The sequence below is a fragment of the Anarhichas minor genome, unplaced genomic scaffold (assembly GCF_050575085.1).
Source record: "Anarhichas minor isolate MPS153535 unplaced genomic scaffold, ASM5057508v1 ptg000028l, whole genome shotgun sequence".
NCBI lineage: Eukaryota > Metazoa > Chordata > Actinopteri > Perciformes > Anarhichadidae > Anarhichas > Anarhichas minor.
This window is the reverse complement of record NW_027466474.1, coordinates 11,343,716-11,358,803: the sequence shown is the minus strand read 5'-3', so window position 1 is coordinate 11,358,803 and position 15,088 is coordinate 11,343,716. Positions and strand designations below refer to the sequence as shown.

Below are 15,088 nucleotides of genomic sequence, written 5' to 3'. Positions count from 1 at the left end.
CTGTCTAAACAAAAAGGTTTATTGTCCCAACAACTGAATCAAGCAAGCACAAAATACCGTATCAGAGTTCTGCCATCTCTTTATTCTTTTTAATTATATTTAGAACCTCGCGGCATTATTGACAGCATACAGTTAACGGACAATACAAAAAAAAAAAAAAAATGCTTAGAAAATACTTACCTAGGCCGTTTCTGGTTTGTGTGATTAAAAAACAAGATCAATTTGACATCTAAACTGAAATTTCGGCCCTTTCCAATGAATTGAAGCTCCCATGACCAGCTTTGTCCAATCATTTTTACAAGCATGGTGTGACATCAAACAGGACAACAGCCATTGAACATATTCCTGGACTGACAAAATCAATAAAATCTGGCATTTGGTGAAGGGAAGAACACATTCCTCAAAACTTCCACATCTACTCGTAGTAATTAAACAGTTTAAGACAAACTAAAGAGCAATCTCCATTGCGATCTAAGTTTTACAATTGCATGTTAAAGCACTCTTAATCCATTTATAAATAGATCAACAAGAAATGACAGCTGAGCATTTTCTCCACAAGCTGCAGATAATCCTGTACACACACACACACACACACACACAGGAGAAAAAAAAAAAAATCCACTGATCCAAGTACAGAAGGCTTAGCAGGGCATTCACATGCTCACCAAATATACTGTGTTTTAGGACAAGAGTCTCAGACGAGATGCCTGAAAGTCTCAGGCTGCATCTGGCTCAGGAAATGCAGATGTGTGAGGAAACAACAGGTGTGACGGGGAAAAGTGTGTACATCTGTAGGCTCCTTCACAAATAAGAGTCCCATTTATAGTAGAGGAGAGCAATGGAGACAATCATTGAGGGAGAGGGCTGGAGTGGACACTGACCATTCCAAGCAAGAGTGGATCAACAATGGTTTAACAAAACAAAAAGACGGGGGGGGGGGGGGGGCTGGATAGGATTTGGGGTATAAAGGGACAAGAATTCAGCGTGCTTCCAGTTCAGGCATTGTCACTGGCCTCTACTGAATGGATGTTGATCAGGGGTTCGGGCTTTTTGCCGTTGCTGTGGTGCTCCCACATCTGCAGATAGAGCCGCTCCAGGTCAATCGTGTACTGCTTGGTGTTGAAAAGAGGGCTGCAGATCCGCTGCTTCCAAACACGCGCTCTGACCATCTTCAGGCTAAAAAAAAAGGAGACAAAATAAAATAGTCAAGACTTCAGAGTTTAACAAAGATGCGTTTTCAAAAGAAGTCGATGAAATTCTACTTACTATTCCATGTCAGAGCCCAGCTTGACTGCTATGTCCTCATAATCCTGACGACTCTGCGCTATTAGCTCAGGGCAGCCCAGACAGTAGAGTTGTGAGGCAGCCACACGGGAGGCAAGGGTCTCACCTTAAAAACCAGGCGTTACAATTAAAAAGCAGCCTTCACTTGAAATGTGCTCTGCGTGCTTAGTATCTTGTCAGAGAAAATCCAGCATTTATAAATTTGTAAAATGATTGTATTTTCTGAGTATTGCAGTAAGATAGACTCAAACATTTATATCAACAGTTGTAAGCCCGCCCCTCGATACCCTAGTTTCCTAACCTGGCATGGTGACCATGGGTGTTCCAGCCCAGAGGACATCCATGCCTGTGGTGTGACCATTGCACAGAGGAGTGTCTAGACACACATCAGCCAGCTGGCCCCTTCTCACGTGCTCCTCCTTGGGGGCCACAGGAGAGAAGATGATGCGAGAGCCAGGCAGACCCATATTCAGAGCGTACTGCTGGATGTTGGGCTCGCCGACGGCCGGGAACCGGAGAAGCCACAGCACACTGTTGGGCACGCGCTTCAGGATCTGCGGGGAGAGGGGAGCTTTAAAAGCAGAAGACAAAAGGAACACCCAAAGCAGCTAGAACCAAAGTTTATCCAACTTACATTGGCCCACATCTGAAGAGTAGGGGGGTCAATCTTGTAGAGCTGGTTGAAGTTGCAGTAGACAATGGAGTCCTCTGGGAGACCGTACTGGGAGCGGGTCGTCACAACGATGGTGCGTGGCACCTCCTCCCCAGTGGCAGCTTTGTTGTTGATCTAACATGGGGGAGGTGGAGTAATCTTATTGCTTTCATCCTGAAGAGTTATCAAGTGTGACAGATCTCAACTTAATGGTACCGAGCCTATTGGTTATAATATGGTGTTTGGAAAGCCAATACTGCACCAATCATTTTACAGCCAATCCATTGTGCCACCATTTCCCTCACCAACAGCTCTGTGCCTCCACCTTACTGTCATGAAGCCATCATACCTGCAAGGCCAAAGTCTCAGAGACTAAAAGCTCATCTGCTGAAAGGACCTGGAAAAGCAGCGGGCTAAATTAAATGGCTGCTCTCGCCTCGTCTCTGCACTTGTAGATGTTTTGTACCCGCGCTATACCCACCAAGACTTGGATTGACATGGAGTAGTGTGTCCGAGTTGAACATACCTGTGTGGTTGCCAGGCCATTGCTGACAGTGAAGCCATTGATGGTGACCTGGATTTGGCCTTGGTTGATCATGTTGATGATTGCTTCAGCTGCTGTGTTCATGGGGATTACGGGCATGGTCAGAGCACCATTTGTGTCCCCAACAGCTTCCTGGTTGATGTCACACTTCATCTGGTCACAGAGAACAGTTTCAACTCAAAAACATTCAACAATATGATGATAGGTCCTTATTATAAGGTCACTTATTGCAAACATTTTCCCCAGAAGACTTGAACATAAGAGATATATTGTTTTGTTTTGCTCTAAAATTGGGATTCACTAGTTCCCTAGTTTGTCATTAACACACTCATAATAACGATGTCTTCTTCAGGAAATGTCCTTAACTCACCTTTATCACTTTCACATCTGGCAGACTGTCCAAGTAAGCCTTCAGATCAATACCATTAAGAACAATGCGGTTGTCAAAGATATGTCCATTAGATTTGAAGTCAATCACAGCCTTTTTCTGTGGGGCCAAAAAAGAAAACAAATGTTTAAAATATAATCAATCAAAGTGTTTCCTATTTAAACAAGACTCTCAGCTCACAGACACAAATAGCAGAGTCGTTGGAATGGACAAACCTTGAGGTGAGGGAACATGTTGGCGTGGTCTCCGATGAAGAAAGTATGGGGCATGTAGGCCAGTTTCTCAGAATACTGGTCAGCTACTTCAAAAGGTGACGTTTCCTTGTCAGAGATGATGTAGTCCATGAAGGGAGCCCCACTGGTTCCAGGGTAACCCAGCCACATAGTCTGTTGAGATCAGATTAATAGGACTGTGAAGATGCAGTTATTCATTTGTAAAGGCGACGTTTATCCCCCAGAGTTACAACTCTGTGTCCATCAGAAATCATATGTATTGATCACCTGAACGGGGGCAGGGCGGAGGGCAAACAGCTCATTCCGGGCTCCCTTGGTGTATCCGTTCATGTTGACCAGAACGTGGATTCCATCCTGGTGAATACGATCAGCTGCCTTGCCATTGCAAGGAATCTGCAGGACAGAGGTACCAGTTTCAGTTTGTTTTTGACATCGCATACAGCGACGCTTATATTCAAATGATCCTTAAGGTTAATAGACACACAAGAAGCATCCCCAGGTCAGTTACCTGTGAGAGGTCTGTGAAATGATGAGCCTCTGCTACCACTTTCACACGGAAGTTGGTGTTGTCATCAGGGCTGAGCGCATAGCAGAACACCTTGAGGAGAAAAACAGTATTGACTTGTAGGCTCACATTTACTTAGAAGCAATCTATCAACTATATCAGTCAATTACCGGCAAGCCCATACTTTGTAAAACACATTATATTCAACTTGTCAGGTCAAGTTTGTAATTTCTAAATTTGAAATTACAATAAAGGTCTCCTACCTCAAATTTCTCCGGATTGTGCATTCCAGGAATGGACTGCATCAGGTGGGAAGTCGGGTGGTTGCCGAAGTCGGAGCTGACGTAGCCAACACGCAGACGACCACCGCTGGCCTTCAGGTCCTTTGGATGCTCAAAAGCAGGTTTGTGCAGCGCATTGATCTGTGGAATTAGCATTAGTGTAAGAATACAACGACAGCAGGATAGCCAATTCCAGTTTGACTGAGTTACACATACTGTAGCAATGTTGGACTAATACTGAACCAAGAGTAACAACCATCAACTCATTTAAATTCATGTCCAACTTTAAAACCATACCCCCATCCCTGCAAGCAACCCATGCACCACAAACTGTCACCTCTTTTTCTACAAAGCTTAAATACATCCAGTATGTTGCCCATCCCTTACCTTCCCCATATCCCTGCAGACAGCCACTGCCACTTTCCATCCCCCCCCCCAAAAAGGAATTAAAGTTTACTTGCTTTGATCAGTGCGTGTACCTTGTCCAGGCAAAGGTTTCCGTGGCGTTCTGCAATGGCCTTGCGGAAGCCGTGGGAGAGTGGATACAGCATGCTGTGGTGTGGGTGCACTGAGGGCAAGCGGTTCTTATCCAGCTGGTCGGCCACGATGCTCACAAGCTTCTTCATCCGCTCGTCGTAATCTGTCCAGTCGCACACAATCTGGGAGAGTGACAGAAACAAGAGTCATTAGAAAATGTGCTTAAATTCAACCGGAGCAAAAAAAGAAATAACTGTGGTATGTACTGTAAATGCATTGGCATATATGGACCTGCAGACAATGTGCCAAGTTGCAGTAAGCATCAGGGAAGTCCGGCTTGAGCTTCAAGGCTGTGCGGTAAGATGAAATGGCCTCCGGGATGTTTCCAGAATCCTAATAGTCAAGAGAAACATTAGAATACAGAAGTAAAAATGCATTACATCACACATAAACAGGTGGTGATGTATGCATCAGTGCGTAATCTGCATGTGACTCCATAAAGTAATCATTACATGTTCTTCCTTTCCCTAGCAACAAGTTCATCACCAGTTGCCTCAAACAGCAATTCAATTGAAATCCTACATACTGTATATAATTTAAACTAATATGAACCAATTATCCATTACACCGTTATTGACTAATTCCAACTGTTTCTAGATATGTACAAATATCATTTGAGTGATATTGAAAAAACTATTGCAATGTCACTGCTGTTCGAGCTGCTGGCTGAACCTGGAGAGGTAGAGCTCAACGGGGAACAGACACAATTCTGAACAGTCATCTTAATGGCAAACAACAAGGGAATATTACCAAAGATCAAAGAATCCTTCCTACCTTGTGGATAGAGGCCAAATTACTGTGAGCGTCAGCAAAGGCCGGGTTGATCTGGATGGCACGGGTGTAGCATTGCAGCGCTCCCTGTACGTCTTGCATTTCCTTCAGTGTATTGCCCATGTTGGAGTAGGCGTCGGCAAATGTAGGGCTGATTCTAAAACCAAACAGGAAATCGGTTTAAAATGTGTACAACACCATCACATCTTGTAAATATTGTGCCTAGTTTATGATGATCTACTTTAGATCATCATCGGTTAAACTATACAGAACATGGAAAGTGTACTTGTTCACCAACTGATGGAATATCTGAGTGATGTGATCTCACACCAATATCATTAGGTGCACTGAAGGTTTTGCTTCAACTATTGTAAAATAATATTACATGAATCCAAACTAAGTCAGCAGGTAGCTCTAATATATATAGCTACAAACCTGATGGCCTCCTTGTAGTGCATGAGGGCCTCCTGGAGTTTCCCCTGCTGCTGCAGGACACTGGCAAGGTTAGAGTGAGCTGCTGCAAACTCTGGGAACACCTGAGGAAAAACAAAAAGGGTTACCGAGAAGAACAGCACAAGAAATGCCATGCTCACTTTCACAGCAAACATGTTAAACAGACCTAGTCACAGCAGAACATATCAGTCAACTCTGAACTCGCCTCTAGTGCTTTCCTATAGAGCTGAACTGCCTCCTCAATGTTGCCCTGCTCACGCTTGATGTTGGCCAAGTTGTTAAGAGAGTCTGCGTGGGTTGGACACAAACGCAAGGCTGTGTTGTAGCACTCTTCTGCTTCAGACACCTGGGAAAGACATTGGCATTTTAAAAAGTGAAATTCATTAAATGCTGACTGAATTATAGAGACCTCACAACTATGTGCTGCCTTACATTGCCTTTCTCCTTCAGGGCATTCGCCAAATTGCAATAAGCATCGGGGAAGTGGGGCTGCAATTCAATAGCCCGGCGGTAGGTGTCAATAGCCAGATCGATGAGGCCTTGCTCGTAGTAGACACAGGCCAGGTTTCCATGGACCACCGCATGGTTGGGGCTCAGACTCAGGGCTCTCAGGTATCCGGCCACAGCTCTGGAAACAAAAGATGAGGGGCGTATAAATTGTAGTTTTCATCTTTTTAAAATAACTCCTCACAAGCCATTAACAGTCGAACTGCTACATTTTACACAATTTTATTTCATTTCTACTATTAAAGTACAAATTCAGTTCTGAAAATAAACCCACTGTACAGCAGTCGAGTTACAGCCATGACCACGATGGTGCAATAAATGTGCCCTGCCTAAACAGCTCCGGGGTCAACACAGACGAGGAGGTAGTGGAATGGACAGAACAAAAGTTCTTGACTCGTTTGAAATTCCACAAGGTGTGGCAGAGGACAAAGGAGCAGACATGAATGTATAAAGGGAGTATCATACCGTCTACCATGTCATGATTTGAACTCACCTGTCAAATATGCGGGCTTCTTTCAAAACATTTCCTAAATTGATGTATGCGTCAAGGAAATTTGGGTCCAGGGTCACCGCCTGAAAATTGAAACCAAGCTTAAAAACATGCGACAACAAGAATATAGACCAGAGAGTAGCAGGGTGCAAAAATCAAGGTTCCTAATCTCCTAAAGACAATTTTCCAGGACATTCTCAGTGATAATCGCCCTTTATTCTGTACACTCATCTCATCTCTGTGGAAGTCTGATTTAAAAAGACGTGCAGTCAATAACGTATCAAGGAAATCATCTCTTACATGCTTAGAAATTATGACAAATTGATCCTAAAATAATTCAATAAAAACTACCACAATTACTGTAATCGGTTACAGTGATCGCTGGTAAATAGACTAGTAGGTGATTGGAAAATAAGAGAATATTCAAACTAGTTTTCAGGACAACACAAGATCTTCTGGGACATTTGACTTTTTCTCTCATTTACCATGTTTTCCATGACTGGAAAATGGGTCAACTGTTGTCCAGGGACAACTGGGAACCCTGAAAATGGTACCAAAAAAAAAGTGTGGAACTGACCTTTTCAAAATGGTGTATGGCCAGCCATATCTCTCCTTGAGCATTGAACACACAGCCCAGGTTGCTCCAAGCCACTGCAAAGTTGGGCTGAGTCTCTATGGCTTTCAGGTAGCAAGCCTTCAAAGGGTGTACAATGAAAAACCATAGGAAAGGAGAAGAGGTAGAATGGGAGAGGTATAGTGTGTAGAGGGGAGGACAAGGGATGGTAAAATAAAAAAACAAATAGAAGATTGAGAATAAAAGCAAGAAAAAACAAAAAGGGCAGAGAAAGCAGAATTAGTGACTATTCTCCATCATGGCAAAAAGTGAGTCTACAGCATGGGCTCGCGTGCGCAAAATTCTGCCGCGCTAAGCTGCATAGCTTTTTCCTACGCTGCGCCGATCCAACCAAAACCCACACTTGTGCCCGCATCCTTCAGTTATAACCACATTGTCACCAAATGTAGTGGTCCCCACATCAGGCACAGCATGCTGTCCTTAGTCAAATCTACGGCGTTTAGTTAAACCCCCCAAGAGTACAACATATTATACTAAGATCTAAAAGAAATCCCAAATTTAATGTGGGTATGATATCACACAACCTGGGATGCTGGACAGTTCGTGCCAGTGATGGTCCCTGTAATGCGTGCGCAACAAACGCGAGCGCATGGCGTGTCTATTGCCACCACCACAACGCCCCATATCATGCCATTCGCGTGACCTCGCTCATGGCAAAGGTCATTTATCGCTGCTGCGCTCGCTGGATGCTGCAGACCAACAACCCCGGGCAGAACGCCTGAAACACCAGACTAGCACACACTCAGCACCCATCACATCTCAGAATTGAGGGGGATTGAGGGGGTCACCCAGTGGCTACACCGGGATGTTAACACAGGGGGAATTTGGAAATGAACAGCCAATAAACAATAACATTTGTTATTGAAGTGGTAAAATGGTTTTACTGTATGGCCAAATCTGTGTTTTTCAACAGGTCTGAGATTAAGGGGCATTTGGGAGCGAGGCTGGTTGTGAGTGAGGAGAGGTCCGCAACCAACGGGCCAAAGGGAGTGAGGGTGTGTGAGTCGCATGCTTGCGCTTTCCGCCCTTTTGGTTTCTTGGAGGATATCGCTGCGCGGCCCCTGCGCTACTGCAGACTCACAGCGCACTATCTGCATCATCAGAACGCTGCAACTCCAAATCAAGAAGGAAAAACAAAACAAAATAGGAAAAATAAACACGTAAGAGTTAGAGGGTTCTTACTTGTTTTGCACGATTATTGCTTCCAAATCCTAGTTTCGTTTTAATTAATACAGAATTGGGTTATTAGTGTAGCATATTGTAGGGAATGCTTACTGTAATTCGTTTTTGCTACTTTTTTTTTTCTTTTGCTCTTCAAAGGAAGCCACAAGACAGAGGAGCATGAAGTGAGGTGGTTTTTCTTTTCTTGTCAGTTACAAACCCGTTACCATATTTTTGGACTTTGTCAGAGTTGTGGCCGCAGCTGGCTGGAAGAAGAGGAGAGGACTGAGGCTGCCCTAGTGTTCCTTTCCGCCAGGCACCTACGCAGGAATAGTGTCACCCACCTGAAACCTTCTAAATAACAATATCAGTTGTGGAAAAACCAAAAGAGACAAAATCAGAAAACAAGATCGTTAGTAAAAGTCTTCAAACAATACAATCTCTTTAAATATGGAAATAAAACACAACAAACAGACTATACTTAGGCTTTCATTCATGCAATGACCGTTTCATTTCAAAGAAAACAAAAGAAATGCTTCCGGGTAAGTGGGAGGGAAGAAAGGCTTTGATGTGTTCAGTTTTATCAGTAAAATATAGGTTGAAGTCAGATTTGCGGCTGTTCATCAATTCAGGTTTCATATGAAACTACAGGAGGGCAGTTACTGGCTTGATCTTGGCCAAATGAACTGATCCCATTTCTTTGGGAATAGTATTACATATTTGAAGGAAAGGGGAAGAAGTATTAATCATTTTCGGTCATTCTTTTTGCATCGTCACGAAATATTTTTGAATCTTGGATTTCGTTTTCCTGGCTTGCTTTCTTGAATCCTGGCCAATGGGTGGGGAGAAAAGTCTGTGGTGTAATTATTGGCATCTAGAAGCCTCCAAAGCTCTGAAATAAAGAAGTCATCGCTGTTGCTGCGCGGGCCTGTCTTCTGGCGACCCAGCATCTGACGCAGGTGGTGGAGTACAGATTGTGAGCTGTCTGCCTGACGACACTTGGAACCATTTTATGGCACTTGAGAATGAGCACTCATTCATAACCCCCCACTCAGTTTAACACACTATTCAACAGCAGTGGATATCAGTCAGATAGCCAGCTGAGTGCAATTTCATTTTATCAACCATAGCCAAAAGAACTAATGCATGTGTGCACGAAAAGCACTGTCGCGGTGTGCTTGAGCACCGGCAGGGCGAAGCTAAAGGGTCAGGAAGGCAGCTCTCAGCGCGCAGACTCCACCAATCCTTTGCGAGCGCGCGGGGGGTGGAGCGACAGAGCAGGGGAGCTTGTGACTCCCTGATGCTCCTCCCCACTCCTTTACCCCCCTCTAGCACGAAATAAGATGGCCTGTAACCACTGAGACAACTCCACGTTTGATCCAACCCAGGGAGCCCCTTTATACAGACCGAAGTCTTAAAATGACAAAAGGGAAGTGAAACCCACACTGGCAGCAACTGTGCTGACAGCAAACTGAGACCAAAAGCTTGTCACTGGGCACTTGATAAACCATTTTGGGAGTGTAGTGGTTAGGTTAGAAACCATCTTACCTTTTGCACTGCAAAGATAAACTAGCTTCTCATCAGTTCATATATTCTTCAAAGACCGAGCCAGCATTTTCCCTCCAAAATCTATAGGACAATGCACGGGCTGAGGTTCAAAATTGACAATATAGATCAAATGTTTCGATTAAAAAAGCTCCAGCCTTTCTTCCTAAAGGAGAGGGGCTGACCATTGATAAACGGTCGGGGTAAAGCAAAGGCTTAAAGGGGATACAGGTCGGGGACAAATGTGATAATATACTATATAAAAAAAAAAAAAATGAAAATTGATCTAGCCGTTTAAAAAGTAATCACCAGAAAGTGTGTTGTATGATTATGAAAAAGATTTTTTTTTTTTTAAAGGTAAAATTGGTTGCCTCATACGGGTGTCAACTCGTTGTAGCCTCCATGTCCCGCCCCTCACTGGGCCGTAGGGGTTAAAGGGGAAGGACTGGATTTGGCCTAAATTTTTTAAAGCGGAGACAGGAACAATATCTATTTTCTTTTGTGGGGGGGCACTAAAAATAAAAAAGTATTTAGAGAAAGGAAAAAAATAAAACACAAACACATGTATACAAAGGGCAACGCGATGTAACATACCTTGGCCTCTTCCAAACGTCCGAGGGCTTTAAGCAAGTTGCCCAAGTCGCTGCGCACACAATAGAGATCCTGGGGGGGTAAAACAAAAACATTTTAATGTTACTGCTACAATAAACTGCAGATCAATGTTTCCAGTCCAAATATGTTTGCATTATTAGCAAATAGATTGCTGTAAATTTAAAGAGTAACTCAACATCCCTGAAAACCTCTTTGCCGGCCCCCAGTGGTTGAACTTTTCACCTTCCTGCAGTGAAATATAGGCGTACTCCCGGACTGCGGCGTAATCAACAACGTTAATGTGTTGGCATTATTATAAATTGATGCAGAATTTTTTTTTTGTCAATCTTTTGTCATTGGAGCTGCTAAATAATTTCCCTTGAAGAAGTGGTTAAAGCTTCTCATGCACACAGAGCCTCCCCTGGCCCCGCCCACATCTGCAAAGTGACCTGGCATGGTGGGAGACCGGATGCCACTCATTTGAATGTATACTTCTGTCTGGTACTCGCGCTGCAGTTACATAGAAGTGGTATGTTATGAAGATTTATGCTGCCTTGTCTAAATGCTAGAGTCTATTGATTTGATTACAAACAGGGGTAAGTACTGGCAGAATATGGGGAGCATATTTTGTTACCCATTATAATATTTATCTAAGATTTCAGGGGTAGCGTATTTGTTTTGTGCTGCACTATACAATGACATGAGAGTGATGGGTGTGGTCAGAGGGGGCAGATAAACTTTGCTTTTCAGTCGGTGTTAAGTTACTCTTTATGGTTTTTCACAAATGCCACAGCACTTACGGGGTTGTACTGTAAGGCAGACACATACGCCTGCACTGCTCCCTCCATGTCCCCTGCGGCCACCAAAGCAGCTGCCAGGTTGATGTAGCCATCAATAAAATCTGGTTTCAGTCTCAGAGCATGGCGATAATGCTCTATGGCCTCCTGCAGTTGCCCTCGCTCCTTGTACACATTCCCCAGGTTGGAGTAGGCCTCTGCCAACATTGGGTTCTGTTTGATGGCCAAGGTGCTGAAGTGAGCGGACCTGTAGGGCCAGAACGGGTACAGAATGGTCAGAATCCTGAAGAGAGTGGCTGGCAGTGTTTGCTCGATGCCCTATGTAGAGGCAGCAGGAGGTGGATAAATAGTCAAACAGCACTTCAAGGTGAATAGCCTTAAAATGCTGAAAACATTGATACATGACATACAACACACAGTTCACCAACTTCCATTCTAACAGAATCCATTATTTGAGTGCACATGATACAAAGTTTAGTACGGCTTGCAGTATACTCCAAATTAAACCGTGTTTGCCAGGTAAGTGGTGCATCTATGATGAAGACTATGCACCACATTTCTGAAGGAATAGAAAAGAGTAAATAAAATGGAATGTTTAAACCTGTAACTCGCAAGACCCGAAACCATGGCACCTGTAAAGCAAGGGTATGGCCACCACCGAAACAGTGTTAGAATCACAAGGGAACTGAGCGAGACCAGACCAAGCAAAAAAAGGATTTCCAGAGGACTGCTCAGCTGCTGCAAGTGACTCCCAAGACCGGCCGTGTGCACTTAAAGTCACAGACGACCCATTATTGTCTGCCACTGCCACATGCTCAGTGTGCGTTGAGTCAGCTCCCCACACCTCACCTGTCGAGTCTTCGGCACTGGAAGTGGATGGAGGACAGGAGCAGCAGCACGCCTGTGTTATCAGGCTCCTGCCTCCATAGCTGCATGCAGTGGCGCTCGGCTGCCTCAAAGTCCCCCGACTGATACTCCCGGTGCGCCAGCTCAGCCAACCCTTGGAAGGAAAGCATACGTTTTGTCGGTTCTGGAGCACCAACCAACACATCCCAAGGAGGGGGGGGGGAAACAACACGTTAGATGCGATGAAGAAATTAAAGCAGACAAATGAAAACAAAATTAAATGAAAAGAGGTGAAGCTAATACTGTCAATGACAAATAATAGCTATCAATTTGAACTCAATTGGAAGCAAACCAATTGGGGAAATAAAGTGAGCACTCAGATCAAATGTTGCAATCTAGAAACTCTTAGAGAATTCACAATTGCAATTTTTAAGCCATAGATTGGATTAAAGATGAATTCTCTGTTCAATAAATCTAGTTGCAGTTTTACTGTTTTCTATGTATAACAAAATGTAAGGTCACAAAATGACATTACTTGACTGCAGATGACTGTTTAGTTTAAAATGTATCTCCTATGAAGACAAGAAACTGAATACGCACACACACTATATTGTGTTTAATTTATAAATGTTTTAGCGGGATAATGATTGCAAACAAGAACACTCAGCTGAAAGACTAACTAGGGCTGCGTTACAGTGTGCTATGTACCTGGCACAGTTCCAATATGTTATACTGATTCACAAAAAAAGATTAATGAGATACTTTTTCAAGTAAACCTGAATAGATGCATGAGATGAAAAACAAACAGGGAGGGGGACGATATACCGGCAGAATTTCAGAAGTTCTGGCGACAGTTTGGCTTTCACATTTTAAAAAGATAAACAAAAAGATTGGGCAGTACAGCTTTTAGTTGCTGTTCAATATTATACAGTCTTATTATAAGAGATATGTTGGTTGTAAATATTAATTTACTTTTCATTTTGCATGCGTTTAATGATTAGCCAGCTTTCTCTTGTAAATAATGGTATTCATTACTTAACGTGTTATATTTGTCTTTTTCACATATTATATATACACATTTTTAAAGGCTCTATGCTAAATGAGATGAAACAGTCAATATCAGACGAACCTACAGTCACTTGAGGTCAAATTATTCAGGGTGTGGCACCAACATGCCACAGATGCATGCATGGTGAACACAAGGGTGGAGAAGCTCTCATGTTTTGGGGACATTCCAACTGTTGTGCAGTGGATGCACACATCTGCAAATTGATGCCAGAGCACACTAAGATCCCAGTAGATCAGGTTCCACGACCATTACGTAATAATACTTGCATGTTGGATGGATAGTTTCGATTACATAAAGCACCCTGTCGTAATGCAACATTATCAGTTACGCGAAATGCCGTTAAGGACTACATTAAGATGTACTATCAGTGATCTCCTTTAGGATTTATTCTAACGCGGTTTTAACAAAGCAGTGATGTGTACGCGCTCATTTTTAACAGCATGACGCTGCACGGCCCACGTTACGTTGATTGTCAAGACGAGTACCTTTCTCTCATAGCTGTTAACGGTCATCACAACCAAAGACGGAGACGTTTTCAACAGAGGAGGACACGTTTCTCTCATTCACTGATCAGAAAATACAACGGCATCTTAAAAGGCCGTTTGGACTAGCATACATGCTAGCTAGCTTAGCTTAAATACAAACTGTTTAAGACAAAACCACAGACTATATATATATAAGGGCAACCCCCTTTATTTTAGCACACTTGCCCGTAATTTAGACCGTCAAGTAGACACTCGTTAACTATTTTAGGATATCCCTTACAACCTGCTACTAATTAGCATTCATAGCTCGAGACTAAAGCAATAATATGACGGGAGAGGCATAAACTGGGCCTACATTACCAATAAAATCATGTTCCGATATGTGACGAGAAAGACTAAATTGGTGAAAGCATAGCCGTTAGTACATTCGCGATATTAATTTGAATAAACATGAGCTACTTAGGAGTCGCTGGAAATAGCTAGCGTAACATTTTAACACGAGATAACGTCGTCTTACTTGCCATTTCGCTACCGTTAGCTTAGCTAAATGATATCAACCAACCTGTGCTGTCAGCCACGTTTCCCACGGAGGTCGCCATCTCCACAGTCTTCGTGTCTCGCACGGTGGTCGTCAATGCGTCTCCTGGTAGATTACCGTTTCAGAGAAAAATTGTGCGACGAGCAGTCGTCTTTGTCGGCTGCAACTAGCAATCACGTTGCCAGGCAAGCTAAGTAACGTTACCCTAATATTAGATTCTCCGTGCAGCACTTAATGACGCTCTTGCAGTGGTCTGTATATAGTTCAGCCGGGTGATTATTAATCATCTAACCTCGCTACAATCCCTAACAGCTAACCTTTTACTGGAGTTAAATGTGCTGTTGCTTTATGGTTGAAGGTGAGTTCTCCTCACAACAAAGCTGCTATGGAACATAAAATGGCGGAATGGGTGGAACTAGTTTTTGAGAGAAACTAGTTCCGCGCATCGTCATTACGAGGAAACATGCATGTACAATTGTAATAAATGTCGTATTAGCAACATGATAATTCATAGGATGTGGGCTTGAAGTAATGTGTGCTAATCGTGTGTTATACGTTTCATGACGAAAAATAAAAAGATTATAAAATGATTTTGCGCGGAAGAACACATTGGTGCAGTGAGACAGAGTGCAAGTCACGTCCATATCAGAGTGTTCTTGAGAGAGGCATCATCAGTGCCTCCACGATTCATGACATAGTTTGCTTATCAATTACAACATGGCATGACATCTAAATATGTCTGACATGCATCAATTCTGCAGTCTATATAAGGCTACA

At 43.3% G+C, this 15,088-nt stretch overlaps 1 protein-coding gene across 5 annotated transcripts; it reads right to left on the bottom strand.

Moving 5' to 3' along the window:
- Positions 1-61: 61 nt before the first annotated feature.
- On the bottom strand, positions 62-14,702 carry LOC142963075 (UDP-N-acetylglucosamine--peptide N-acetylglucosaminyltransferase 110 kDa subunit). Of its 5 annotated transcripts, none has more exons than XM_076103777.1 (22): positions 14,336-14,702; positions 12,223-12,403; positions 11,377-11,620; positions 10,580-10,648; positions 7,223-7,339; positions 6,649-6,728; positions 6,081-6,276; positions 5,854-5,994; positions 5,631-5,731; positions 5,199-5,352; positions 4,656-4,757; positions 4,367-4,546; positions 3,870-4,028; positions 3,610-3,699; positions 3,369-3,494; positions 3,084-3,254; positions 2,851-2,967; positions 2,463-2,633; positions 1,919-2,071; positions 1,586-1,838; positions 1,267-1,390; positions 62-1,176 (listed from the first exon to the last, which is right to left on the bottom strand). In XM_076103777.1, the coding sequence occupies exons 1-22, from the start codon at positions 14,370-14,372 to the stop codon at positions 996-998; spliced, it is 3,147 nt and encodes a 1,048-aa protein (XP_075959892.1). In that variant the 5' UTR covers positions 14,373-14,702; the 3' UTR covers positions 62-995. The 5 variants fall into 5 exon arrangements, with proteins under 5 accessions (XP_075959892.1, XP_075959889.1, XP_075959893.1 ...); XM_076103774.1 differs by having other exon boundaries at positions 4,349-4,546; positions 14,336-14,701; XM_076103778.1 differs by having other exon boundaries at positions 4,349-4,546; positions 12,223-12,373; positions 14,336-14,701.
- Between the last annotated feature and the right edge of the window lie 386 nt (positions 14,703-15,088).

Coding starts and splice junctions, on each gene's coding strand:
- LOC142963075 (XM_076103774.1), bottom strand. CDS start 14,372: ATGGCGACCTCCGTGGGAAACGTGGCTGACAGCACAG. Junction 10,649..11,376: donor CTGCCTTACAGTACAACCCC/GTAAGTGCTGTG, acceptor TTACCCCCCCAG/GATCTCTATTGTGTGCGCAG. Junction 1,177..1,266: donor CTGGGCTCTGACATGGAATA/GTAAGTAGAATT, acceptor CTTTTTTTTTAG/CCTGAAGATGGTCAGAGCGC.